The 27,881-nt window shown below is 48.0% G+C and overlaps 1 protein-coding gene across 4 annotated transcripts in view; it reads right to left on the reverse strand.

Annotated features, from left to right (window-relative positions):
- Nucleotides 1-3,932: 3,932 nt before the first annotated feature.
- Nucleotides 3,933-27,881, reverse strand: part of LOC125455201 (NHS-like protein 1) — a 295,658-nt gene continuing 271,709 nt past the window's right edge. For all 4 annotated transcript variants that reach the window (XM_059648745.1, XM_059648746.1, XM_059648748.1 and 1 more), the window contains exons 4-8: nt 20,918-21,110; nt 17,997-18,128; nt 11,037-14,099; nt 9,746-9,863; nt 3,933-7,836 (exon numbers count right to left, since the gene is read on the reverse strand). In XM_059648745.1, the coding sequence (XP_059504728.1) occupies nt 7,056-7,836; nt 9,746-9,863; nt 11,037-14,099; nt 17,997-18,128; nt 20,918-21,110 (4,287 nt within the window). In that variant the 3' untranslated portion in view covers nt 3,933-7,055. The remainder of the gene's footprint in view (nt 7,837-9,745; nt 9,864-11,036; nt 14,100-17,996; nt 18,129-20,917; nt 21,111-27,881) is intronic.

Here is a 27,881-nt window from a genome sequence, read left to right on the forward strand (position 1 = left end):
GTCACTGGGAAGAGTGGGGCGGTTGGATGCTAGGTTGGGGAGGTGGACAGGTTCTGTCAGATCAATGAAGCAGGGATGAGGGAGGGTTGGGCATGGGTTGAGGCCGGGGGTGGGGCAGATTTTAAAACTGGTGAATTCTATGTTGAGGCCATCGGGCTGCCGGCTCCGAGTACGCATTATGAGGTGCATCTGTGGGATGCTGTGATGCTGAGAGGAGCTATTGAAAAGCAATTTCTCTTCATTTGTCACCAGATGGGAGTTCAGGCAAATGAATTGTAATCTCAGCATTTTTCTGTCTGATATTTTACCATTTTCCACTGCTGTGTACAGGCTGAGTTATTAATATCAGACGGAGTGATTTTAACATCGAAACTAGACTGAAAACTGCAACATCTTTTGGCATCAGAGATAATGGGAACTGCAGATGCTGGAGAATTCCAAGGTAATGAAATGTGAGGCTGGATGAACACAGCAGGCCAAGCAGCATCTCAGGAGCACAAAAGCTGACGTTTCGGGCCTAGACCCTTCATCAGAGAGGGGGATGGGGTGAGGGTTCTGGAATAAATAGGGAGAGAGGGGGAGGCAGACCGAAGATGGAGAGAAAAGAAGATAGGTGGAGAGGAGAGTATAGGTGGGGAGGTAGGGAGGAGATAATTCAGTCCAGGGAGGACGGACAGGTCAAGGGGGTGGGATGAGGTTAGTAGGTAGGAAATGGAGGTGCGGCTTGAGGTGGGAGGAGGGGATAGGTGAGAGGAAGAACAGGTTAGGGAGGCAGAGACAGGCTGGGCTGGTTTTGGGATGCAGTAGGGGGAGGGGAGATTTTGAAGCTTGTGAAATCCACATTGATACCATTGGGCTGCAGGGTTCCCATGCGGAATATGAGTTACTGTTCCGGCAACCTATGGGTAGCATCACTGTGGCACTGCAGGAGGCCCAGGATGGACATGTCGTCTAAGGAATGGGAGGGGGAGTTGATCTTTTGGGATACTGTGTGCTATTCTGGTCTGCCTGCTCTTGGTTGGATGTTGTGAAACTTGAAAGGGTTCGGAAAAGATTTACAAGGATTGGAGGGTTGAGTTATAGGGAGAGGCTGAATTGGCTGGGGCTATTTTCCCTGGAGCGTCAGAGGCTGAGGGGTGACCTTACAGAGGTTTATAAAATCATGACGGGCGTACAGAGGGTGACTTGGCAAGGCCTTTTCCCTGAAGGATGGGAGTCCAAAATTAGAGGGCAAAGCTTTAAGGTGAGAGGGGAAAGATTTAAGGGACTTAAGTAACAACTTTTTCATGCAGAGGGTGGCATGTGTCGAATGAGCTGCCAGAGGAGGATGTGGAGACTGGTACAATTACAACATTTAAAAGGCATTCAGATGGGTATATGAGTAGGAAGGGTTTAGAGGGACATGGGCCATTTGCTGGCAAACTGGACCGGATTAATTTAGGATACATGGTCGGCATGGATGATTTGGACCGAAGGGTCTGTTTTTGCGCTGTACATCTAATAGAACATAGAACATTACAGCACAGTACAGGCCCTTCGGCCCTCGATGTTGTGCCGACCTGCCATACCAATCTGAAACCCATCTAACCTACACTATTCCATGTACGTCCATATGCTTGTCCAATGATGACTTAAATGTACTTAAAGTTGGCGAATCTACTACCATTGCAGGCAAAGCGTTCCATTCCCTTACTACTCTCTGAGTAAAGAAACTACCTCTGACATCTGTCCTATATCTTTCACCCCTCAATTTAAAGCTATGCCCCCTCGTGCTCACCGTCACCATCCTAGGAAAAAGACTCTCCCCATCCACCCTACCTAATCCTCTGATTATCTTATATGTCTCAATTAAGTCACCTCTCAACCTTCTTCTCTCTAATGAAAACAGCTTCAAGTCCCTCAGCCTTTTATCGTAAGACCTTCCCTCCATACCAGGCAACATCCTGGTAAATCTCTATGACTGATTCCAGTATGCCTGCTCTCTGGAACGCAGGGGCAAAAAAGGGCTGTGAAGAAGAATCATTGGACTCAAAACGTAAACTCTGCTTCTCTCTCAAGAGATATTGCCAGACCTGTTGGGTTTCACCAGCAATTTCTGTTTTTATCGCTGATCTTCCTCATCCCTGATATCCATGTGTCTGTCCTTTCGGATAGATTTAAGGGCAAGCTAATTTTCCTCTTCCTTTGGTCCAGGGACGTCAGGCCAGTGTCAGGTCTGTTTGTACAGAGCTGGGGTTGAGTGGAACTGCCCTGCTCTCTTTGACACTACTCCCCATTTTATAAAGTCACTGAAAGAAACAGGGAGCTGTAAATTGTTCTGCCTCACAGCTAAGACTGTGCTGCTCCTGTGGGACTCTCTGCCATAGAAAATGGTTGAAGCCAAACCATTGAATGTTTTTGAGGACAAATTAGATCAGTTTTTGGGGCTAAGGTATCAAAGGATACAGGGAAAAAGTGGGAACAGGGGGCTGAGTTGGATAATCAGCCGTGATCATAGTTAATGGTGGAGTAGACTCAAAGGGCTGAATGGCCTGTTCCTGGTAAAGCCCATAATATAGTTAGAAAGATGTAAAATCTTCTGTGTTTTATTTAAAAAATGAGATACAGTGGCACAGCGGTAATGCCCTTGAGCTCTTAAATCTGATGACACAGTTTCAAATCTCACTGTGGGAGCTCGTGGAATCTGGAACTGAAAGCTAGTCTCACCACAAAACTGTGATTGACCGGCTAATTTGTAGGTCTGCAATTGCATTCTTGCTTCACTTAGTCAAGAAATCTGGTATCCTTGCCCATGAACGCCAGACTCTGAGCAATGTATCTGAAATAGCAGAGTGAGCCATGTTGAGGGTTGGGCAAAACTTGCTGCTCTTGCCAATGATGCCCAAATCTCTTGAAAATAATAATGGAGAGCAATCCAGTTGTATTTAGAGAGTTATCAAGATTTTTAATCGTATTTTATCATTGATGACACAACCAATCATAGATTCTTAATCAGGAAGGGAATCAAGGGTGATGGGGAAAAGACAGGAACATTGCTGTGAGGGATGTTGAATCAGCCATGATCCCTGTTGAATGGTGCAGCAGGATTTAGGGGCTGAACAGCTGACTACTGTTCCTATTTCCTGTCGGTTTCCGGTTACAGACACCGATGAGACCGAATCCTTCGGCCCGTCTCATGCAGTGCTGGTGGAGTAGGACTTTGAGCCTGGGGCTCATCTGCTTTTCATTTTTATTATCCCTCTTGTTTTTGCTATTTTGTTTTAGCTACCTCGTAGTGAAAATGTCAGTCACAGCAACAGCATTGGCGGCAGCGAGCGGGCCCGGGCGGCGCGGATTCAAGCAGGCCCAGCAGCAGGTGACTTTGGGTTCATGGCGGCTTCGGCATCATCAAGGTTGTCCTAGTGCTGACTCACGGCTGCTGTGGTGGAGGTGAAGTTGGGGCCAGTATGAGACCTGGCAGCGTCAGTGGCACTTGCACTGTCAAGGTGCAGCGAGGACCCACAGAGACAAGGCTGTTGGTGGAGGTGAGATGGTGCAGAAGAATGTTGACTTTCACTCCAGCAGCAGCGTGGTGAAGGTGATTCATGCCTGGCCACCAGGCCTGTGATCCATAGCAAAACACTTATCAAGAATGACTGTTTAAAACAAAATCTGGTGCTGTGAGACAGCGCTGCTGACCACTGAGCCGCCATCCCTTTATTCGCTGTTGCAATTCCTACGCTTCAAACTTGCTTCAGCACATTCAGACATCTTGAAACTGTGGAAGTTGCAATATAAATGAAAGTCTGTCTTTTTTTTAAGTGCAATGAACAGCACTTATCATGTAAAGAATACCACTGAATTTTGGGATGTACTAAAATGGTATTGAAACATTTTGAGGAAGAATCCCACGTAATCTCTTAGTACACAAGAACACTTGCGAGGTTTGAAGATGAGCTGAAAATCTTGCTTTATTTGAAGTGTGAAAACACAGCAACCGCTATCTCCCCTCCGGCTACAAACAAAAGGCATTCTTAAAAGTCCCAGTGTTTCTAGTAGATCCCCACTAGAACAGAAAGGAGCTTGTGCTCCTCCCTGCAGCCCCAGTGAAAGCAGACACATTAGCGAGTGGAAGGAGACAAGAAATTTTCACACACTGCTCTCTGTACTAAAATAAATAATCTACAAACATCCCACGTTAAAACAAGAAAGACTAAAATGTACACATTTCCAAAACTTGTGTTTACAAAGAGAAACCCCCCCACCCCTCAAAAAAAGGGCATTTTACAATCTCTGTACATGTACAAACAGTGTTGAAAGATCACAATGCAAGTAACAAACATCTCTTCCCTTTGATAAGTCCCGACTGGTGCTGCCACCAAACATGAGTGAACGTACTTTAGATTAAAATGTAAGGCTTTATTTGTGCAGCAGAATGTGAAAACATGACAAAATGGTTTATTTTTTAATAGGTCTCTGAAGTTTCCTCAAAAAAATACTGTAGGGAACCTTTCTGTTGTCGGTAAGGTTTCATTTCTTTGGTAACAAAATGAGCAAGTGTTACAGGATTTAGAATATTCAAGTCACATGTATAAGTCCATAATATTGTTGTGATCAGCAATTAACTGTCTCCCACTCTCTTCCATATCTCCCTCACATTTTCTCCTCCTCATTGATGCACGTGTGATTATTCCAGCTTCACTAGTTTCTCTTCTCCATTGTACTTAAGCTGTTCGACTTGAGAAGCATCACAACTGCATCCTGCAGCAACTCCCTCCCGTCCCTCCAGTTATACGATACACTGTGTTAAAGGTGAGGAAGCCTGCCTTCTTTGTCCCACTTACACATGCTGAGGTGGCCACTCAAACCAACCGTAGCGTGCCCCCATCTAATAGCCCCCACCCCTATTTGATATAGCTCCGGCTAAATTATCCAGGAATTCAGCTCCAATGAGCGAGGGGTGGGCAGAGTCTGTGCCAGCCCTTGCTTTTACAGCATTTTAACTGTACGTCTGTGGCAGACTCACACCTGGTGACAACAGCTTGGCAAATTCAATTTACCCAACTTCCATATGTTGATGTACAGTCTACAGGATGGCACTGTGGCTCAGTGGTTAGCACGGCCGCCTCACGGCGCCAGGAACCCAGGTTCGATTCCAGCCTTGGGCGACTGTGTAGAGTTTGCACATTCTTCCCGTGCCTGCACGGGTTTCATCCCACAGTCCAAACGTGGACAGGCTAGGTGGATTGGCCATGCTAAATTGCCCATAGTGTCCAGCTGTGTGTAGGTTAGGGGTGTTAGCTGTGTGAAATGCAAGGTTACAGGGAAAGGGTCGGGGGGACGGGTCTAGGTGGGATGCTCTTTGGAGGGTCGGTGTGGCCTGTTTCTATGATTCAACCAGCCACAATACAGATGAGTGAACACCCAGCATTGGCACTGACCCCTGCCCTGCAACAGCTGGGAGTTAACAGACTGGATCCCCCTAGGGCGGTCCTTGACTGACTGTAGCTAGCACCTTTGTGGGCTCCATGACCAGTCTGCTAAAGTCAGGACTGGGCTACGATTGGGTTAGTATGGAGACAAAAGGCTTTCTCCAGTCAGTCACGAAGCTTGCTGGTCTATTTTACTAACCCAGTGGCAACAGGATTTGGGGGGATGGGGCGGTTGGTGCAAAAGAGAGGACTGGCATGGATTCAGGAATGTGTGTAAAGCAGCCAAGATTTCAATTTCCTTGATAACAAGATGTAGAGCTGGATGAACACAGCAGGCCAAGCAGCATCAGAGGAGCAGGAAGGCTGACGTTTCGGGCCTAGACCCTTCTTCAGAAATTTCCTTCCTTGTTTCTGAGATTCCACCCTCGCAGCAAGTGGCCAACTCATCTCTCCTTGGTAACAGTGGGGCAAACTGTTTGGCACAGCATAGACTCTCTACCGACGAGGGAGCCCTGTGGCACCCCTTCATGCTTCCCAGCCAAAAATCCCATCACAAGTGGCAACAGCAGCTGAGATTCTCCCCAACCCACCGCCCTTCAGGAACCAGTCCCTGCCTCACCACCTCATCCCCCTTGGGAACTCAAACCAACCCCGAATGTTTCAGGCTCAGCTAATGGAACACCGATCCTTCTCAGTGTGAATGCCTCTGGGCCCTGTTGAGTGACATGCACCTACTCACTAACAGTACAATACTTCACTTACTGAGCTGAGATATCACCCACAGAAATGACTGACCTCCTGTTCAGCTGCTCCAATGTATTTGAACCCAATAATTCACCATGTAAGGACCATACAGACCATCCAGTCCCAACCCTCCATTTTCCAATACTCAGTATGTCCTCCTTTCACTCAGAACAGAGAGGTGAGTGATCAGTAGAACGCTCCAAATCTCATTCACGTTGTCCAATGTCAGAGCTTGAGATATTGGGCTGCTTTTGATTGCCTCAGTCAGGACCTCCCTCCCATCACCCACCTGGGCAGTAACCCTGCAACTCTCTCGCCCTCAGCTCCACTCAGATAAACCAATGAGAGGGACACAAACTTCTGCCTGAAAAGAAATCTTTCAGAAATCCCTTGGCCTCGTCGTCCTCTGTCTCATTCTCTCCTCTATCATTCTCCGTCTCTCCTTCCATTTCATTCTGTCTTTCCCATCGATTAAGTGCCAATACCAAAGAATCTTCCTCCTAACTTCACCCGACAGCCTATCTCCCCTTTCCTCCCACCCAACTCACAAAAGGCCTGTTGCTGTGTAGCAGCCTTTGCTGTCTGTGACCCATCCCCCACCAATCCAAATGACCCTTGCTTTACAACACCTTGGAAAAGTGCTTCAAAGTGCTGCAGGCTGCCTGAGGTTGTGAAAGGTGCTATTTAAATGCAGATCTCTCGCTCTCTCTCTCTATTTTGGTGCACGGGCGAGTCTCCCACATTTGGAAAGCTCAGCCTGATGGACCAGGCAAGCCCAGAGCCTTCAGCATTTAGGTTTTGCCTCAATGGCCTGGGGCTCTTTGCACTTGACGTGACGTTAAAACGAAAATTAAAACACATGGGAATAAAATCAGTCTCTCTCTGTTCTTGCTTGGTCTCTCATGAGTCCCAGTCCTGGTTTGCACCTTCTTCTGCTAAAGCAGTCCGGGCAGGGCGAATGTCTGCTGGCCCATCTTTTAGCGAGTCCAGAAGGTTCCATGAGGTGGGACCTGAGTCCACGGGGCTGCAGACATGATCAGCCCTGGACCCCTGGGTCACTGCCAGGCTGTTCGAGCCGACGAGGTCTCCCTCGCTGTGCCTCCGGCCCTCGTCACTGGCGCGATGACCCTCGGTGACCTCCAGGCTCTCGACCTCCCCTTCGCGGATGACAGTCATCGGGCTGCTGTGGAGTCGGTGCAAGTGGAGGTGTCGTGCGCCGTACCGGCTGCTCGGAGCAGAGGGCGGTGTCCGTGAGCGCCCGTGACGAACCCCCACCTGCCCCGCTCCCCTGGGCACTGGCCCCTCGTGCGAGGCCCACTCCTCGCGAGGGTTCCTGGCCCGGTGGCCCGGCGAGCGGCACTCGGCTGGGCCCCAGCCGTTTGTCCGGGCGGTGTCCGCTGGCGGTGACTCGGGAGGCCGGTGCCTGGGGTCGGTGCTCCTCAGCATCTCGGCTGCTGACATGCGGGATCCGGCCTCGACCCTGCTCCCCTTCTTCAGGAGCAGGGCCTTGAAGCTGTCGCTGCTGGTGCTGGACTTGCGCAGGTTTCTCTGAATGGAACCAACCTGCTTGATGCTGCTGGGGCTGGAGGGCATTCCCGTGGGGGTGACGGGGGGTGAATGTGGCACAGTCTTACTGAGCTCGTCCTCAGAATCTTTCCTGCCCAGGACTCTCCGCTTGGACCTACAGACGGCAAAGACCAATGTTCAATAGTTTCGCTTTTATAATTACTGAAGATGAAAGGAGAGAGTCATAGAATTGTATAACACAGAAGCAAACCCCTCAGTCCAACCCATCCATTCTTACCATAATCCCAAACTATACCAGTCCCATTTGCCTGCACCTGGCCTCTAAACCTTTATAGGAGCAAATTTACTGCAGATGCTACAATCTGGACTGAAAACAACAAATGCTGGAGATCACAGCAGGTCAGTCAGCATCCATAGAGAGAGAGCAAGCTAATGTTTCAGGTCTGGATGACCCTTCAGCAGAGATCTGATGAAGAGTCATCTAGACTTGAAACATTAGCTTGCTCTCTCTCCATGGATGCTGACTGACCCGCTGTGATTTCCTGCACTGGTTGTTTTCAGTCTCTCTAAACTTTTCCGATTTACATCCCTGTCCAAATATCTTTTAAATGTTGTAACTGTACCAGCCCCTTCACCACTTCCTGTGGCAGTTCATTCCATACATGCACCACCTTCTGCGTGGAAAAGTTTTGATTTGATTTGATTTATTATTGTCACGTGGACTGAGATACAGTGAGAAGTATTGTTTTGCGTGCTAACCAGACAGATCATCCCTTATATAAGTATGTTAATGCAATAGAACAGAATGCAGAATATAATGTGACAGCTACAGAGAAGGTGCAGAGAAAGATCAGCTCTAATATATGAGGTCCATTTATAAGTCTGATAACAGTGGGGAAAGAGCTGTTCTTAAATCTGTTACAAATCTTTCCCCTCTCACCTTAAACCTATGCCCTCCCATAGGAAGAAAAATCAGGGAATGAGAGATCGAGTAGACACAGAGTCAGTGGAGATACTGAAGGACAGAGAAGTAGATATGCAGGTATGTATTTACCTACTTTGCAGCACAGAACTCAAATATTGCTAAAAGGAAAAGACACGCTGTGAAAGCTTCTTGTCTTGCTTTCATCAGGGCAGCACAGCAAGAATATCAAATCACAAAGGAACAATAATTTGTATGAGAAGACAGTGTTGAATTGTAACACTGCCAGCAATCCGGGTCCACTAGCAAATGCTACTTCCTTAAGCAGTACAAATTGTTGTTCCCTTTGACATTTGGTATTCTTGCCATGCTGTCCTGATGACTGCAGGACAAAAAAAACTTTGACAGAATGTCATTTTCTTTCCTTGCAATACTCAGGTACATAATTATACACATGTATGTATAAATGATCAACATGTGAAGATATTAATGTTAATATTAAGTACTTATCTGAGGTCTGGGCGGAGGGTGAGCAGGGAAGTGAGACTATTAAAACCTGTGCTTTGTTATTTTATGAATCAAACTAAACAAAGGATTGTCCTTTTATAGACTTAATTAGAATTTACATCATAGAAACAGTCTATTTCTCTATGCTGGTGTATGTGTTCCATATAGGCCACCTCCCACCCTGCTTCATCTCATCATTTCACCATAATCTACTATTCGTTTCTCCTCTCATGTCTTTCTATAGATTCCCCTTAATGTATCTAAAGTTTTGACCACATCTTTGGCCACATCATTAACTCCATATTAAAGAGTTTCTCCAGGGTTTTTGCTGCACTTAAGGTGAGAGATCAGAAAGATTCCTTTGCACTCGAGTTCCCAAGCTGATCAGAAAGGCTACAGTCAGCAATAGGATTCTCACAGCAGTATCCAGTCTATGGGCTGCCCCTTTCTCTACCTCAAAGTTGAAACAACCTGCACATTGTAGCCAATATTACCCAACAGCCCATGCTCCACTTAACCCAATGGCACTTACAGCGTAACACCAGGAAAGACGGCCAATGAGACATCAGCAAGTAACAAGCAATGAGAATCCCCGATATATCTGGTCACTGAAGATCTCAGACACCTCTCCTACCTGTGGATCACTGCAAACAAGTCCTCAGTTGTCCTGGGCCTGCTTGGAATACTTGGGTCCTCATTACTCCATTGGTAATTGTTTGTAAAGTTAGGGGAGCTGGGCTCAAACACATCACCTGCAAAAGTACAATTGTATATTGTAGTGATTGAAAGGGGCAGGAAGGATCACTAAAACGTTGTCAGCATCAATACAGATCTACCTATCAAAACTTTTAAACAGGCTATTCCACCCACTCAAAACTCCCTAACACTGTCTTAGACCCAGACACAACTCTCTAACACTCATGCAAGACTCTCTAACACTCTCTTAAACCCACACAAAACTCAAGCTCCCAAACCTGCTCAAAACTCTATAACACTTGCTTTGACCTACACAAGACTCTCTTAACACTCTTAAACCCATGCAAAACTCTATAACACTCTCTTAGAATCACGCAAAACTCTCTAACAGACTCTCAGACCCGCTTAATACTCTATAACACTCTCTTAGACCGACTCAAAACTCTTTAATACACTCTCAGGTCCACACAAAACTCTACAACCCACTATCAGGCCCACTTAAACCTCTATAACACACTCTCAGACACACATAAAACTCATTTACACTCTCTTAGACCTGCTCAAAGCTCTCTGACACTCTCTTAGACCCATGCAAAACTCTCTAACACACTCTCAGACCTGCTCAAAACTCTGTAATCCTCTCTTAGACCTGCTCAAAACTCTATAATCCTATGTTACATCTGTTCAAATCTCTATAACGCTTTGGTTACACCCTGTCACTCCAGGCAAGACCCCCTATCATCTAACATTCCTGACCCCACTTTATAGCCCTCAAATAATGTTTTTATCTAAGCAATGCAAATGTTTCCACAGGGGTCATGCATATGGTCACTGACATATGTCAAGAAAGTTAAAGGGATTGTGTGGACAAATAAAATTTAGAAGCACACGCACCCCATATCCTAGAACACACAAACGTCCAGCTTACTCTCTAAACATCAACATTTCCCTCTGCGTTGCCTGATCTTTATCACAGCACACTGTTCCAATATCTTCCAACAATCTTGCGACTTTGTTCCAATCCCGGGGAAGGGAGGGTGAGCTACAAGGAGTGGGAGAGAGTTGGGTGTCAGGAGGTAACTGAACGGACTGGAGGGTGACGAAAGGAGGGAAGGGGGAATATGGAATGGGAATCAGGAGAGGAAGGGACAAGATGAAGAAGGGAAAAAGTGGAAAGAGGTACAAAATTCGAGAGTGAAAGATAAATACATGTTGGTTCAAAATCTTACCCATGTCCTTATCCTGGCAGCTGATTATGCTGCTGTTTTCCTCACCATCCCAACTGTTTGGGCTGTCAATTACTGTTTCATCTCGTACGCCTGGACTGTTCTGGCTTTCATCCAGTACCTTCTGCACTTCAGCTTCCCAGGCCTCACTCTGCACTGGGTCCTGGGCTCTATCAGCCGGATGAATGGGCTGGTCAGATGCCAGAGACATCTCGCTCTGTGCTGGTGCCTGTTCTCCATCGCCCACAGCAGATGGTGCTGCTGTGTTGGTCACGTCCTCTGCTGTTGGCTCTGGGGTAGCTGGAGGCCGTTTCCCCTCAGGGGAGCTGCTCCACGGAGACGGTGGGACGATCAGTGTCAACTTGGGCTTCCTGGCGACGGGAGGGGGCATTTTGCTGGGTGATTTGGCAGTAGGGCTTACAGCACTCTCTTGATCAGGCCCTGCATTGACCCTGGTGCCAGCGTCTTTGCCCTGGACAGCGGGAGCAGAGCGGGCTAGCTCTGCTGTGGGCTCGAGATGGTTTCCAGGCCAGGCCTCAGGCCTGTCGGAGGGAGCTGACATTTTAGGTCGCTCCACGAGGCTGGCCTTGCTTTCAGGGCCGAGGGCTAGGCTGTTATTGGGGGCCACATGAGCCTCAGGGTGGGCCTTGGCAAGTCGACCAAGGGAGGAAGGACGCTGTAGCACAGCAGGTTTCCAGGGTGGAGGGGACACTGGCCGTTCGGGCTGTGGTTTCAGTTGGGGGCTCTGTCCCTCCACCTGGCCTGGAAGGTCTCCCTGCTCACTCTTCCTAACTGACCTCAGCTGCACCTTCTGCAGAGCACTGGCTGTAATGACGGGAAGGCCCAGGGCTGGCTTGTGGGTCTCAGGTTGGGCTCCTGAGGTCTTGGGCTCTTTCCCACATGGTGGGGCCTTCACACAGGCTGGCACCTTCAGATCTAGAGGGCCAGTAGGAAAGGCCACCATAGCCAGGGACAGGGGAGGTGGGGGTGCGGGAGGGGTCATGATGGACAAGTGGGGCGCAGGAGGGAGCTGGTTGGTCAGAGGGGGTGGAGGATGGGGTAGGTTGGTCAGAGGGGGTGGAGGAGGGTCCAGGTTGGTCAGAGGGGGAGGAGGAGGGTCCAGGTTGGTCAGTGGGGGTGGAGGAGGGGGCAGGTTGGTCAGAGGGGTTGGAGGAGGGGGCAGGTTGGTCAGAGGGGTTGGAGGAGGGGGCAGGTTGGTCAGAGGGGTTGGAGGAGGGGGCAGGTTGGTCAGAGGGGGTGGAGGAGGGGGCAGGTTGGTCAGAGGGGGTGGAGGAGGGGGCAGGTTGGTCAGAGGGGGTGGAGGAGTCATAAGGGGAGAATGAGGGAATAAAGTGGATAATGGAGGTGCTGGAGGAGGGAGAGAGGATACGGTGAAAAGTGGGGGTGCTGGAGGAGGGGGAAGGTGAAGGTCAGGACCCATGGGTGATAACGCAGGAGTGTTTGAGGGAGCAGGGCACCCCACTGTCCTGAGAAACCGGGAATCTGAGGTGTTTGAGGAGAGGGAGGCTGATGATGATGAGGCTGACATGGAGGAGAGCAGCGAGGATTTCCGCTCGGGGACTTTTGGCCTTGACTTTGGCTTGGCAGCCCTGGGCGATGTGCGGTGGGGGAAGGCTGGCGCCGGGTTCAGCGTGGTGGGTGTGTTGCACTGGCTGGCATAGCCGCTCGAAGGCGAGGTGATACCGTGGCCTGGGCCTTTGGGCTCCACCGAGGCTCCAGGCCCGGGCGGCCCACAGTCCCAGGCTCCGGGTTGCTGCCCCTCGGGGTAATAGGCCCAGGGGTCGCTGTACTCAGAGCGCAGGCTGCTGGTCTCGCTCTGTGACGGGGTTGCTGCGCTGGTGGTGTAGGCATGACTGGCAGCCGTGGAGTGGCCACTGCTGTTGGTGCTGCCGTCACCCCCGGAGCTGCTCTGGGCGTGGAGAGCCGTGGCCCAGGGTTCTCGGCCTTTTCTGGAAGGCTCCACGCCTCCCTCCTGAGCTCGGAAGTTGTCCTCCAGGGAGCGCTGCAGGCTGGCGATCAGGGACTCACTCAGCATGGGCTGCCCACCCTTGGGCCTCCTGCGCAGTGAGTCGGTGCGTGCTGGGGGCAGAGGGGGCTTCTTGGTCTTCTTCAGGGAGATACTGCGGCCCAGGGAGCGGTCGCTGTACTCGGGGGGTCCGCCTGGGCGCTGCTGACCCCTAGCCTCTGAGGGCGAGGGCAGACGGCTCCAGAGAGTGGCAGCAGCGGCAGGAGACCCGGGGGAGGGTGGGGGCGCGGTCCCCCAGTTTCTCCCGTCGCCGCTGGGCCCCGGCATTACCTGGTGGAGGGACTCGGCCCCAGGGCCCGGTGGCACCAGCGAGACGGCTGAGTCGTAGCGGGAAGGGGTTGGGGGTGTGTCCGAGGTGGGCGACAGTCGCCCAGAGCCACTGCTGCCGGCGCTCCAGTTCCCGCTGGAGGAGCCGGGGTCATCCCGGGGTCCACCCGGGGAGGGCGGAGGAGGAGGAGGAGAGCGCCCAGGCTGCCCCCGCGATGTGCGAATGGTCACCACCTCGGCCTTGGAGGGGAGTGCGGCCCGGGCAGAGACCTGGGCGGGACGCATGGTGCCTGGCTCATCCCCGGGGTCACAGCGGGTTGACGGGGAACGGGCCTGGAGCTGGGAGCCTGTCGCATCCGCTACCAGCTCGCCCTGTGGGCCCGGGAATCGCTCCTCGGACCGACCCAGTGACCTGCGTGCGTCTGCCAGCTCATGCAGAGAGACCCTGGCTCCGGGACGTGGAAGGCTGTGGAAACGTGGCTGCTCAGCTCCGGCACGCACCGCACTGTCTCTGTCTCCGCCGCAAGACATGTCGGCCGATGATTGGGATAGCTGGGCCGCGATGCCCTGGCCCTTCTGGGCCCGGATTCTCCGGACGGAAGGCGGGACCACCTTGACCTCTTCAGTTTGACAGGAGGAGTCTCTGGTGGCTGACCTCCCCCTGTTGGCCTTGCTGCTTTCCAGGCGACTCATGGTGGAATAGTGGCCAGCCAGGATAACAGAGTGACCTCTGGCTGGCGTCTGCCCAGAGCCTATCAGTTAAAAGCAAAGAACAACATCACTGAGAAATGACGGCAAACAGTGGCCTACAGCACAGCTACCATTGAATGCAACCCTCCTAATACTTGCACTGATACAGCACCTTCCGTGCAATCAAATATCCCCACATGTTGTGCCAAAGTGTTGTCAGAAGAGAACTGACAACAAGTCAAAGGCAGATGAACCAAAGCTTGGTGCAGAAGGTAGGGTTTTGAGGAAGGTCTTAAAGAGGTTGGAGAGGTCCTAATCACGAAGGTCTGGAGTTGCAGGAGATCACAGAGATGGTGAGGGGTGCAACCACGGAAGAATTTGTAAACAGGGACGAGCACTTAAAATGGAAACTCTGCCTCTGAGAGAGTAAGCAGAGGTCAGACAGTGTCAGAGTGAGCAGCGAACCGGTCTTTGCCGAGAGCTCAAACCTTGGATGAATTCAAGAGGGTGGGAAGACAGAAATGGCCACGTCTAGAGGCCACCAAGTATGGCCGGTTATCTCAGAAGGCCAGAGCATGGCGTTCAGGGTGGCAAGTTTATGGGTTCAATTTGACCCCATGCTGTCCTGAATGGTATTTAATGGGGACAATGTACAGTAAGTTTTATTTTCCAGTTACTTTTATTTTAAAACAGTAGAGGAAACTTTACACTGTATCTAACCCCATGCTGTCCCTGTCCTGGGAGTGTTTGATGGGGGTGAGGGGAGAATAGTGTCAAGGGAACTTCACTTTCAGTTTAAAAGGCCACATGGGGGATTTAATCTGTACCTAAGCCCGTGCCATCCCTGTCATAGGAGTGTTTAGTGGGGGACAATGTCAAGGGAGCTTTACTTTCAGTTTAAAACAAACAGTCAAGGAAGCTTTACTTTCTGTATACTTTTAGATTAGTAGAGTAGAGGCAGGTTTAGTCTGTTTCTAACTCTGTGCTGTCCCTGTCCTGGAAGTGTTTGATGGGGACAGTGCAAGGTAATTTTTGCTTTCAGTTTACTGTCTGTTTAAAAGGGTAGAGAGAGTTTGACTCTCCGTTTAAAAGAGAAGAGGAAGCTTTACTTTCTGTTTAAATGAGAAGAGGAAGCTTTACTTTCCATTTAAGAGAATAGAAGAAGCTTTACTTGCCAGTTGAACGAGTAGAGGTCACAAAGGCATTGATGCAGATTAGTTGAGCTGAGGAAGGAGTGGAGTGAGATGGGAATGGAAGTCAGTGGTCGGGTTACTAGGAGAATGTGGGGTGAAAATCGCCAAACATCCAGAAGTTGGAAGAGTGGACGTACAGCAGGTGGCGTGTCTACAGTACAGGGTTAGTAATCCAGCAGTTGACAGTTCAAGTCTCAGCAAAACGTGCTGTTGAAATTAAATGGGATGAAATCTGCTCGTTTGGAGAGGCACCAGTAAAAGAACAGCCCTGGCCTTGTTGTCAGACCCTCCTGAAACTCCAAATTTCTCGGGTTTGTATGCCACTGGCCCAGAGAATGATTGCATTGGCCAAGCCCCATGGCCCTTGTTGTCAGCATTACAAGGAGAATAAAGGAAGAGAAAACACATCTTTCTGACAACTGTGAACTCTGCAAGTTTGTTGAACGCAGTCCCTGCACAGTGAGAAGTGTAATTTTCCAAAGACCCACCATAAAAGCCAGACAACGGGAGGCTAGTATTCCATCCCAGAAACTCCCCTGGCCTTCGGGGAGATTGTTCCAGGGATTGTGGTGGCCCACAGACATCTCACATTTCTGCTCCTTCATACCCAATGCTACTTGGTGAATATTTCTGAAACTGCCATGGCTGTGGAATACATTACTGTAAGGAACAGAGGGTCTACATACTCTCTGATACAACATAGATACATGTCCCATACCCTGACACACACACGTCACGGCTGATAAAGTCTGGTTGGTTTATCCACCTTCAGACATTTCAGCTTCCCCAGCACCTTCTCTTTAGAGATGGCCAATACACTCACATCTACCCCTCACTCTCTTGAAGTTCTGGTGTGCTGCTGGTGTCATCCACTGCGTAAACCGACGCAAAGTACTTATTTAATTCCTCTGCCATTTCTTTTTCCACCATTACAACTTCTCCAGCCTCATTTTCCAGTGGACCAACATCTACTCTTGCCTCTCTCATTCATTCAGACATTTAAAAGAACTTTTGCAATCGTCTTTTATACTACTAGCTAGCTTACCCTCACTTTTCACCTTCTCCCTCCTTGTTGCTTTCTTTGGTTATTCTTTGCTAGATTTTTAAAGCTTCCCACTAATCTTCATCACATTGTTTGCTGACAGCCAGACTGACGCTTATGCGCGCGCACACACACACACACACACACACACACACACACACACACACACAGATACAAACGCGCACACAATCACTCTGTAATCACAAGAGGAATCCCTGCGCTCATGCAGCCCTCTAGTTCAGAAACACTGCAACCAATATGGTGGCTGTAACCAATTAAAGTAGCAACGTGCTGTGGCTAAATTTTGGGTCTTGTTTTCTCTAACTCACTTGGTTATTTTCAGGTGCACTTGGACAACACATGCCAGTGGGTTATATGGCCACAGAGTCATCGGATTTAGTCCCAATCCAACTTTTTTTCCTGGAATCCACACACTGGCACGTTTCAGCACACTGCCGGATTGTAAACACACACCTAAGACACATATCAGCACAAACTCACCAACACACTCTCCATCATGCACACTTGCCAACACATACAAGCGTTCTCCTCGTTCACACTCTGATTTCTACACTCCTCGAGCAATTAATTGAACCTGAAAGCTATTTTAACCTGCAATTGCGATCAACTTTGAACTCTTTTGTCTCTTTACTGTCAATCTCTAGTCTATTCCTCAGTCAAAGTTGAAAGCTTTGGGAAGTTCTGGGATTGTGAACAGTGCTACATTAATGCAAATTCATCAATTTCTTTCAGTTTCTTTGCATAATACTAACATTACTTGCAATGAATAGACTTGTTCCATCACGCAAACTTACCACAATATTCAACTCAAATTGAATATATCATCATCCCTTGGCACAATGAGGAACAGGTACTAAGTACCTCTGCAACTTTGTGGAGATGGGGCTTAAAGAGTTAAATTATGAACACAGATTGCACAAAATTAGACTCTAACCCTCTAAGTGTAAGGGATAGATGGCTGGTTCAGTCAGGGTGTTTAAACGTCGAAAGGATTTGACAGGATAGTGTTGTGGTATTTTGAATTTCAATGCTAACATAGTGCTGACTTAAAGCTTCCATACAGGAGAACACCTGTAGATGGAGCTGCAAGCAGAACCGAGATGCAAGTACGGAGTGCTGTCAATAGAAGCAACCCACGCTATTGTAAAGTCCTGACCTGTCTCTGACTGTTACAAAACCCCACTGACACAAAGAGTCTCTGATGAAGGGTCTAGGCCCGAAACGTCAGCTTTTGTGCTCCTGAGATGCTGCTTGGCCTGCTGTGTTCATCCAGCCTCACATTTTATTATCTTGACACAAAGAAATATGTTTCCTGATGGGAGGAGTCAAGGGAAGACATGACCTCAGGGCACCTCAGGAGGGATTAACCAACTGCACAGACCAGCTGGTTGATGTGGGATCTTACTATGCCACTTAGCTAAGAAACTCTCAGATTAAAGCTTAATGGACTGAGCTGTCAGTGAGGCTTGGAAAACCCTGAGAAGTTCTCAGTCACTTCCACCTTCTGTCCAGAAAATACTTTTCCCTGGAACTTTTGACTGCTGGCTATCAGACTGTATTGGCAGGAAATGTTTGGTAACCACTGGTTAATATACACACGCAGGGGCAGATGCACAGACTCATACTTGCATGTGTACACACACACGGACAGGGCAACAGATGAGCGAGGGCAGGGCTGGGAATACAGTGCTGATTAGCCATACCTAGTTCCTTCTGGACAGTGTCAGGTAGCCCGGTGATTGTCTTTCTCCGTTTGATTCTCGTAGTCCGTCTCAGCGCAGCGTCTGAGCGGACAAGAGAGCGCCTGGTGCCCGCCTGGCGATCGAAGCTCTCACCTGGTAGGAAAGCAGCACAGCAAGTAAACGCAAGCATTATGACACACAGCAACTGCCAAACTGAACCATTAAAACTGTAGCGCTCGACTATGTGTCTCCAGCCTGTGCCAACTTTGCTTTTGCGCAAGTCCTTAACTGTACGTTTGAGGTCAATTGGAGTCAGAGACACAGGAACAGCAGGGAATCTCACAGACCTTTTGACGCCATTCCCCATATCCAATGGGATCTTCTTCCATAATCCCACGTTCCCACCTGGTTTCAATGTCCCTTCATTTCTACGGTGCCCAAAAATCAAACTACTTCAGCCTTGAACATAATAAACAAACATCCACAGATCACTGGGGCAGAGAATTCCAAAGATTTGCAATGCCGAATGAAGGAATTTCTCCTCATCACAGTCTGAAATGGATGACTCGCTTATCCTGAACCTGTGTGTCCTCTTCCCCACTTGTTCCAGAATCTCCTGCTAGGGACTAGCAGCCTCTCAGCATCCACCCTGTCAGGACCTTTGAGAACTATATAATGCATTGGTCATGTCAACTGGCCTACAAAGACCTAGACTGGCAAATATTCCCCCCTCGGCTAATGCTCCCGCACACCCTGTCTGTGGGGTCTTGCTGTGCATAAATGGCTTCTTTGTTTCTGACATTAGAATATTGACCACTGAGTAGTACCGGGTCTAAGGCACTCTGTGATGACCTGAGTCTGACAAAGGTACTTTGGAAATGTAGAACATTTCACCAACTGTGTCCTGATCTAAATGTGAGAATGTTACCAAGGTGACATTGATCTTTTTGTCCCAAGGGAACTCAAGTCATGAACTGATCTTATTGATGACCCACTTGCTAAAAGACATCTTTGAACGAAAGGGGGACGGGGACAACAACTGATGAATTAGTTATCAAAAACAGGGACCTTGTTGGAAGAAGAAATATGTCACTGAAGCTTTTTGCCTAACACTCATCAGGACAAACACTAGAATGCCAAATTTCAAATGCTCACAGCAGTTTGTACTACAGGAATAAAGGATGCTTGTTGGTTGGCTGCACTGTTGCCATGGAGAATTATAGGCTGTCCAAGCTCCCGTTTAATTCAAAGGCTCACTGGTTGAACCTTTTCCTTGTGTGCAAAGAACAGGTTCCTGGGTATGAATGAATTAAACTAGCAGTTTAATTTTATCAAACTAGTTGTTATTCTAGCTATTAGTGCACTCAGCATTGTTCAGTAAGGGCTGTCCAATCATTGAAGTATGTCTTACAGTTGACACTTTATTTTGGGTTTTGCAACAGCTGGTTGGTACTTGGTGCTATATGAATGAAGTTTGGAACTTGGTGCTTGAGTCGGTCAGTCAGTCACTGCGATGTTTGGCTGAGTCATAAGAAAGGGATGCAGTGAAAGTTGACACAGATTTGTTATCTGTGCTTTTACTGTGATGTGCAAACAGAATCTAATGAGATTAGGAGCAGCGAAGCTGACAGAAGGCACTATTTGAAATTGGCAATGGGAGCAGTCGGAATGTGTCCAATCACAGCAAGTCCAACAATCCCTGAGCATGCACCCTCTCACAGCAGAAGCAGCATCCACTGAATTTTGTTGCTGGTGGTCTCGGGCTTAGTCACCAGGCACACCGTGAGGGAAGGTGAGCAGGACAGAGCAAATTCCTTCATACCTGCAGAAAGGTTGGAATGTTGACCTCGCTACTGCAAGCTGTGGTTGAGACTAGTACTGTTGTTGGGAAACTAGAGAAGAACTTGCGGGGGAAGGATGGATTTCTTGGTGGTGTCAGATGAAGACCGGATGGGAGGAAGGTTATGTGAAGCATAAAGTGCACATGGTCCACATGGCCAGTTTCTGTGCTGTCTTTGGAACAGGATGACTGTAGTTGCTGCGATGGGGTGTGGGGGGAGGACAATGTAGACCTTATCGGTAAGGATGAACCAAATGGGCCAAATGGCACCTCTTCTCACTTTCTCTCCTAATGTGTGCATAAGTTACTGTAATGTCCTGGGTAGGATAGAATTATCGTGGGAGAACTTGAATCGATCTTATCCTCTTTGGGTGTTGTCTGGTGTCATCATTTATAGAACAGATTTACAATAACAAGAGGCTATTTGAGCCATTGTGTTTATACTGGATCTCTGCAAGAGCTCAGCAAATCCTTTTCCCTGACCCTTTCCCCAAAGCTGTACTAGTTTCTTATTCTGAAATTCACAGGGATTTTGGTTTATGATGATCGACAGTGGTTAAGTGGTCACCATTAGGTTAGCCATTGATTCAGGATTTCTTGTGAATTCAAATTTCACAATGTGCTCTGGTTTGGATTTGAACCCATGTAAGCAGAACATTGGTCTGGGCTCTGAATTACTAGCCCAGTGACATTACCACTACATCACCATCTTTTCATAGGAGCCTCCTTTCACATTACTTTGTTAAACTACATGAGCTCATTCTTCGATTTCTTTTGGCCTCATTCAGCCTTCCCTCAAAACATTTTCATTGGTCACTCAAACTACAACTTCTAGTTTCAGGGCTACCTTTCCTTTGTTTCTATTATGTTGCTATTAACTTACTGAGTACATCATTCTGGAGTATCTTTAAGAAAATTGTTGGTGATTATGAAGTGCAGATTTCATGTTGACTTTATACATACCACATGGTGTAATGCATCAATCTGATCAAAATGCTAATGACCACTGCTGACTGCAATGTAAAGATGGCACCACCCTTACAGCCCCTTCTATTTCCCCATCACCGTGTGAAGGTCTGTCCCGTGACCCCCGCCCACATACCTGTTACATTGATTGGGATGACATCACTCTGTACGGCCTGGGCTTGCTGGCGCATCTTCTCCTCTGGCGTAGGCAGTGGCAGGGCCTTGGTCCAGTTGGTCTGGACATCAATCTCAGAGAGGTCACTGGGTACTGGGGTTTTAGATCTCCTGGAATAGTGCAGCTTTTCTTCCTTGGCAGATGAGACCGCAGGCTTCATGAGGAGCACAAAAGACAATTTTAGGAAGGTGGAGAAAACCACTTGGTCCAAGAAACATACCTCATTTGTCCATCCTCTCCCTCCCTCTTTTATGTCACTTCTGTCTCCTTGGGAACAGCAGCAGGCTATTTAGCCCCTCCAATTTGTTTCATCTTCAAACTAGGCCATGCTTAATCTGTATCCTAACTCCATTAACCTGCCTTGGTACTGTAAACTTTAATAGCTTCACCGACAAAAATCTATCAATCTCAGTTTGGAATTTTTCAATGTACACTCTCCCATTCCTCTCTAAAGAGCTCTAGATTTCCATTATTCTTCATGTGACGGACTGCTTCCAGAACTGATCCACTCTAATGTTAAGGCAACGTCCTAGTAATCTATTCAGCTGTCCTAATCCCCTGGAGATGGTGCAGTTCAATACCCTCTCCCTGTTAATACTGTGCAATTCATTTTCCTCTCCTTTCTGTTTCTCTTCATTTTCTCTCCAAACCCCACCTCCTCTAGTTTCACTTCCATCATCATGATTCCATGTTCGGCAACAGTTCCAAGATAGTCTATCAATTCCTCACGTGTATGTCCAGACAGTGTGGAAGGCCATCACATCTGAACCCTGTCTTTCTGTAGTCACTCTCGCACTCTCAGAGAGCAGTTGAAGAGCTGATGGCTAGGGGACAGCTGGGCAATGATCAGGGAGAACATTCCAGAATGATCTGGAATGTCCTCGGCACCGAAATCAAAGATGTTCTTCCTCTGTGCTGGTCAAGGTGGACAGCATTTCCCAAGCCCATGGCCTTCATCACCAGGGCAGCAGACACAAGGCAACACCCGAGTTACCCTCCAAATTACACAACATCCTGGCTTGCAAATATTCTCACTGTCGCTGAATCAAATCCTCAGAATCCTAACACCACCAGCACTGTCAGGGTCCCTACATCACATGGGCTGCAGCTATTCAAGAAGGGTGGCACGGTGGCTCAGTGGTCAGCACTGCTGCCACACAGCACCAGGGACCAGGTTCAATTCCACCCTCAGGCAACTGTCTGTGTGGAGTTTGCACATTCTCCCCGTGTCTGTGTGGATTTCCTCCAGATGCTCCGGTTTCCTCCCACAGTCCAAAGATGTGCAGGCTAGGTGGACTGGCCATGCTAAATTGCCTGTAGTGTTCAGGGATATGTAGCTTAGGTGGATTATAGGGGGATGGGTCTGGGTGGGATGGTCCCATGATCAGTGTGGACTGGTTGGGCCGAAGGGCCTATTTCCACACTGCAGGGATTCTATCCTGTTCTAAGGAACTCACCATGACCTTCTCAAGTGCAATTAAGGATTGGCGGTAAATGCTGATCCAGCCAGCGGAGATTGCGCCCTCTGAATTAATAAGGAATAAACATACACAGGGACTTAACATGTCGAGATATGGTGGAGTAACTAGTCCATGACTTTATATTCACTGGGTGACAACTTGCCCTACTGCCTAAAGTCTGAAACCTGTGTATCCAGTACAGTAACAAAATAATCATTTGTTACTGCACAATTCCGAGCCATTTGAAATAGAATAGTACCAATCAGCTCCCAGCTTGGATGTACAAATAGTCGTTTAGTTTCTATAATCAATGTCATGGGCTGCAATGGCAGTATTGTAGCTTAATGCTTTGTTAATGCTGGACTTTGGGAATGGGAAGGGTGTGGTTTGGGTGATGGCACGGATTGGGGGCTGAGAATTGGAATATTGGGTTCATTTGTTGTTTTTTGTCAAACCTGGAAGCTATAGCTTTACTAGTATCAGAGATAATGGGAACTGCAGATGCTGGAGATTCCAAGATAATAAAATGTGGGGCTGGATGAACACAGCAGGCCAAGCAGCATCTCAGGAGCACAAAAGCTGACGTTTCGGGCCTAGACCCTTCATCAGAGAGCCACAAAAGCTGACGTTTCGGGCCTAGACCCTTCATCAGAGAGCTCACAAAAGCTGACGTTTCGGGCCTAGACCCTTCATCTGATGAAGGGTCTAGGCCCGAAACGTCAGCTTTTGTGCTCCTGAGATGCTGCTTGGCCTGCTGTGTTCATCCAGCCCCACATTTTATTAGCTATAGCTTTACTGATTGGAGGAGCCTGGGAGAGAATGAAGCAGTCAGCTGGTGGTAGGAATCAGGGAATCTACAGCTCGCCATATTAGTGGCCACAACCGAGACTAGAAACAGTTTGATCTGATGTTCCTTTCCTAAAACTTTAATTACAAACAGCAAAGTTCTGTTCATGATCATATTCAGGACTGAGGTAGCAGATCCCAAGCAGAGGAAAATAAATAAAGCAAAAAAAAATTCCTCTGTTCTGCCGACAGGAAGACACCCCTGTTTAAACGGACAACTTTCTGTCTGCTATGCCACAGCACCAGAATGGTAGCTTTGTAACACAGTAGCTGCCAACACGATCCCCACACACATTATTTCAGGTCAATCATTGCTCACTTGCAGGCCCCTGCAAGCAGGTCCTGCTTTGGCCTTGATTTCAGAGATGGATTAATAATGGTGACACCGTGCACAAAACTGATCTCCGCGCTCTGGCCCAGCAAGGTCAATCAGTTTAGCTGTCCATTGATATTGCTTCATTCATTGGGAAGTGGAGACTAAGGCCTCTCTCCCTCCCTCAGGAAAGGCAGATGAGCAGGGCAACGGGGAGGAGATGTCAGGGTTTAACCGTATCCCAGGGGAACTGACTAATACCCAGGGCTTCTACCTGTCGTCTCAGTCAGGGAACGGGTGATGGTGGATGAGGGAAGGGATTGTAGACAAGGTCAGTGAGGGGCTTGATTTTAACAGGACACCTGGGGTCACCTTGTTTCCTTGCGGGAGCAGGCATAACTAGTCCCAGTGCTGCTCCACACCCAGGCTCCCCCAGCCCAGTCTGAGCTCAGAAACCCCAGTCCCACCCCCAGCCTGTGCTCAACAGCCACATCCCACTCCTACAGGCCCGGTTATTATATACTGATAGATCCCTGGCCTATTCCCACTGTGTGTGTGCAGTCTTACTGGATAACAAAGCTGCGGTTCTTGAGCCAACCCACCATCAGGGGGGTTGTGTGTGTGCAGTGTGTGGTTGGAGGCAATTAAGACCATCTTAATTCAATTATCCAGAGATATCCTAAAGCTGTCTGATTTCAGCTTCTGATAATTTCTTCAGAAGTTTCCATCTCCATTTTACATCAGAATCTACTGAATCCATTCCCTTAACTGTTTGGTGTGCAAAATACCCTTGTTGAGGTATCTCTGTGTTAAAAATCCAAACTGCTTCCTGCATTTTTCTCAGATGTTAATCCCTGACTAAGATCTTCCTCTGGTAGCCTCCAGTCACTGCACATTCACTGGTTCAGGTCAGTCATTGTCAGTTGACACTGTGGCACAGTTTAGCAAGTGGCTAGAAGCAGGAGGTTAGCAGTGTCTGACGTAGGACCGGGCAGCAACATGACAAGTGATACTGGAACGACTACCCTCTGCCCTCCAATGGAGAGGAACCCTGTCACGAAGCTGCAAGACGCACAAATACACGAAACAGAAACAAGTACAACCCTCTGTTCTGAAAGGTTCAGGCTGTTAGTATCTGGCAGGTGATTTCACAGCAGTGAGTGTGATTCTTGACCACACAGTGCAAATCCACACTCTCTACCCAATGTAAACACTGCAAGGCAGGCTTGAGTCAGTCAGTAAACATTGTGTACACCTTATTGCTGCCACCTCAGCCCACAGCGTTGGATCCTTCATCATGTCCTTTTGCAGCTCAGGGTGGCTACTTGCGGGCAAAACATTAGACAGAGCTCAGAAAACTGTGCTATGGGGGAGGAGGTTAGTTTCAGGAGTGGGTGAGATAGGATGGGATGAATGGCCTGCTCCTGCACTGTAACAATTCTGTGACTTGAAGCGAACAAAAAAAACCCAGAATTTCCTGGAAAAACTCAGCAGGTCCGACAGCATCTATGCAGAGAAAACAAAGTTTATGTTTTGAGTCATACAGCATGGAAACAGACCCTTCGATCCAACTTGTGCATGCTGACCAAGTACACCCAAAACTAAACTCGTCCCATTTGAGTCCAGTAACCATTCTTCAGAATTGACAGAACGTGAGAGTTTCTCTAGCAATTTCTGTTTGATTCAGATTTCCAGCTTCCACACATAATTCTGCGACTTACTGTCCATCTCCCTTACCCCTGCTGACATGACCAGCCCTAGAGTTTCGAAAAATGACAGGAGATCTTCTGGAAACATAGAAGGTCCTGAGGGAGCCTGACAGGGTAAATACCGAAAGGCTGGTTCCCTTTGTACAGGGATCCGGAATCAGGTGGCTCATTTTCAGGTTAAGGGGTCTCCTATTTAAGGTGAGGTGAGCAGGAATATATTTTCTTGTTAGTCCTTGAGAACAGTAAAGGCCAGAATATTGAATATATTGTGTTCAATTCTAGTCTCCCTGCTATTGGAAAGATGTTGTCAAAATGAAAGGGTTAAGAAAAGATTTACGAGGACATTGCCAGGGTTGGAGGGTTTGAGCCAAGGGGAGAAGCTGAATAGGCTGGCACCATTTTTCCTGGAGCATTGGAGGCTGAGGGGTGTCCTTACAGAGGTTAATAATATCATGAGAGGCATGGATAGCGTAAATACTCAAGGTCTTTTCCCCAAGGTATGGGGGTCTGAAACTAGAGGGCATAGGATTAAGGTGAGGGGGAGAGATTTAAAAGGGACCGAAGGGGCAATTTTTTCACATAGAGGGTGGTGCGTGAGTGAGCTGCCAGAGGAAATGGTGAAGGCTGGTACAATTACAACATTTAAAAGACATCTGGATGGGCACATGAATAGGAAGGGCTTAGAGGGATATGGGCCAAATGATTATGGGGAGGCAATGGCCTAGTGTTATTATTGCTGGACTGTTAATCCAGATACCGTTCTGGGGACCAGGGTTCAAATCTCGCCATGGCAGATGGTAGAATTTGAATTCAATAAATATCTGGAATTAAGAATCTAATAATGACCATGAATTCACTTCTGATTGTTGGAAAAAAAACCATCTGGGTCACTAATGTCCTTTAGGGATGGAAACTGCCATCCTTCCCTGATCTGGCGTACATGTGACTCCAGACCCACAGGAATGTGGTTGACTCTTAACTGCTCTGTGGGAAATTAGGGATGGGTAATAAATGCTGCCGAGCCAGCAACACGCCCTAATTCCATGAACGAATAAAGGAATTTAGGATATCTGGTCAGCATGGATGAGTTGGACCAATGGGTCTGTTTCAATGCTGTACATCTCTATGACTCTATATTGAAGGCGGAGTTACATAGGTTTTTGATAGACAAGGGTGTCAAGTGTTATGGAGTTAAGGAAAGGGCTGACACATGACATGCAACAAGGGAGCTGCATTTGTACAGGATGCTATCTCAGAATGCATTGTCGAGGTGAAAGGGCTCTACTAAAACTGCATCAATGAAATGACATGAGCATTTTCCTTCTGTCTTGTGGGATCCTTGCCCAGCAAAGACAGGCAGGTAGGTCTCTGGGTTGGTTAAAGCTCAGGAATCATATATCAGATACCAATGTCCTTGAGCTTTCCAAACAGTCAGTCACTAAATAGCCAAGGGAACAGAGGGTGCAGTTTTGTAAATGAGAGCTTAATGCATTGGAAGCAAAGATATAGAGAAGCATCTTATGGTCTGTGATGCGGAGTATTACATAGAGAGGCCCTCTTGGAAAACACTAAATGGGAACCTAGCCTGAGCCATAAAGTTGGTAATGATAATTTGGAAGGTCTCCCACATATGTCACCAAGAGACTAATTTCAAACAGAACTCTTTCTGAGATTCAAATGGGAGTGATTTTCATTCATAGGTCAGTCATTAAAGGCAGTGTGAACTGAGGCATTGAAACCACAATGGCACATACTCCATTCCATTACCTTGATTGTACTGATTTTAAAAAACAGAAAAGGAATTATATTTCTATCGTGTTTTACATGATCACTGGACTCAAATACTTTCTGAAATCTGGTTACAGTTGTAATGCAGCAGGCAATTTGAACATAGTAAGCTCTAGGCAACGGGTGCTAACGATTATTGATATTGACTGAGAGATAACCATGGGCCAGGCAACGAGGGGATAACTTGTTTCCCGTCTCGTTCAAAATAGTGCCATGGGGTCTTTGAAAAACCTCCCATCTGAAAGAAGGCACCTCAGACAGTGCTGCAAGGGCAGTGTCAGCTTTGACAGAAGTCCCTTGAAGTGGGCCTTGTGCTCAGGGCCTCGTGCCTCTGGGGTGAGACAATGACCAAATGGAGCCATAGCTGATGAGGCTAATTTCTAGCCTGGTTAGAATTTGGGGTGGTTTGTGCTACCATTGACTCCAGGACTGAGGGAAAATCCTCCCAATTGCTAGACAGTGATCCCCATTCCTAGCAGGACATAGGTGGGGGTGCATAACATCTGATGGCACTAGGGTCAACTGACCTACCGATACGTCCCATCGAGGGTCATGCGTGTGAAAGGTACGCTGTTAACTAAAGCAGGGTGTGTTCAGCCACCATGGAACATCATCTCAGTATCGCTGAAGAACCCAGGATTTCAAGGACAGGGTAGGCTGGGTGGTTTTAGGAGTTAGATAGGTAGCAAAAGCAATTGAAAGGACATAACAGTGCTTGCCAAGCAAAATGTCATATCAAGCCAAGCCAATTAATGATTCCTGTTGTGATTTGGCGTAAAGCATCTTCTTACCGAGGGGTGCACAAAGTC

This window comes from Stegostoma tigrinum, chromosome 9 (assembly GCF_030684315.1).
Source record: "Stegostoma tigrinum isolate sSteTig4 chromosome 9, sSteTig4.hap1, whole genome shotgun sequence".
NCBI classification, from domain to species: domain Eukaryota; kingdom Metazoa; phylum Chordata; class Chondrichthyes; order Orectolobiformes; family Stegostomatidae; genus Stegostoma; species Stegostoma tigrinum.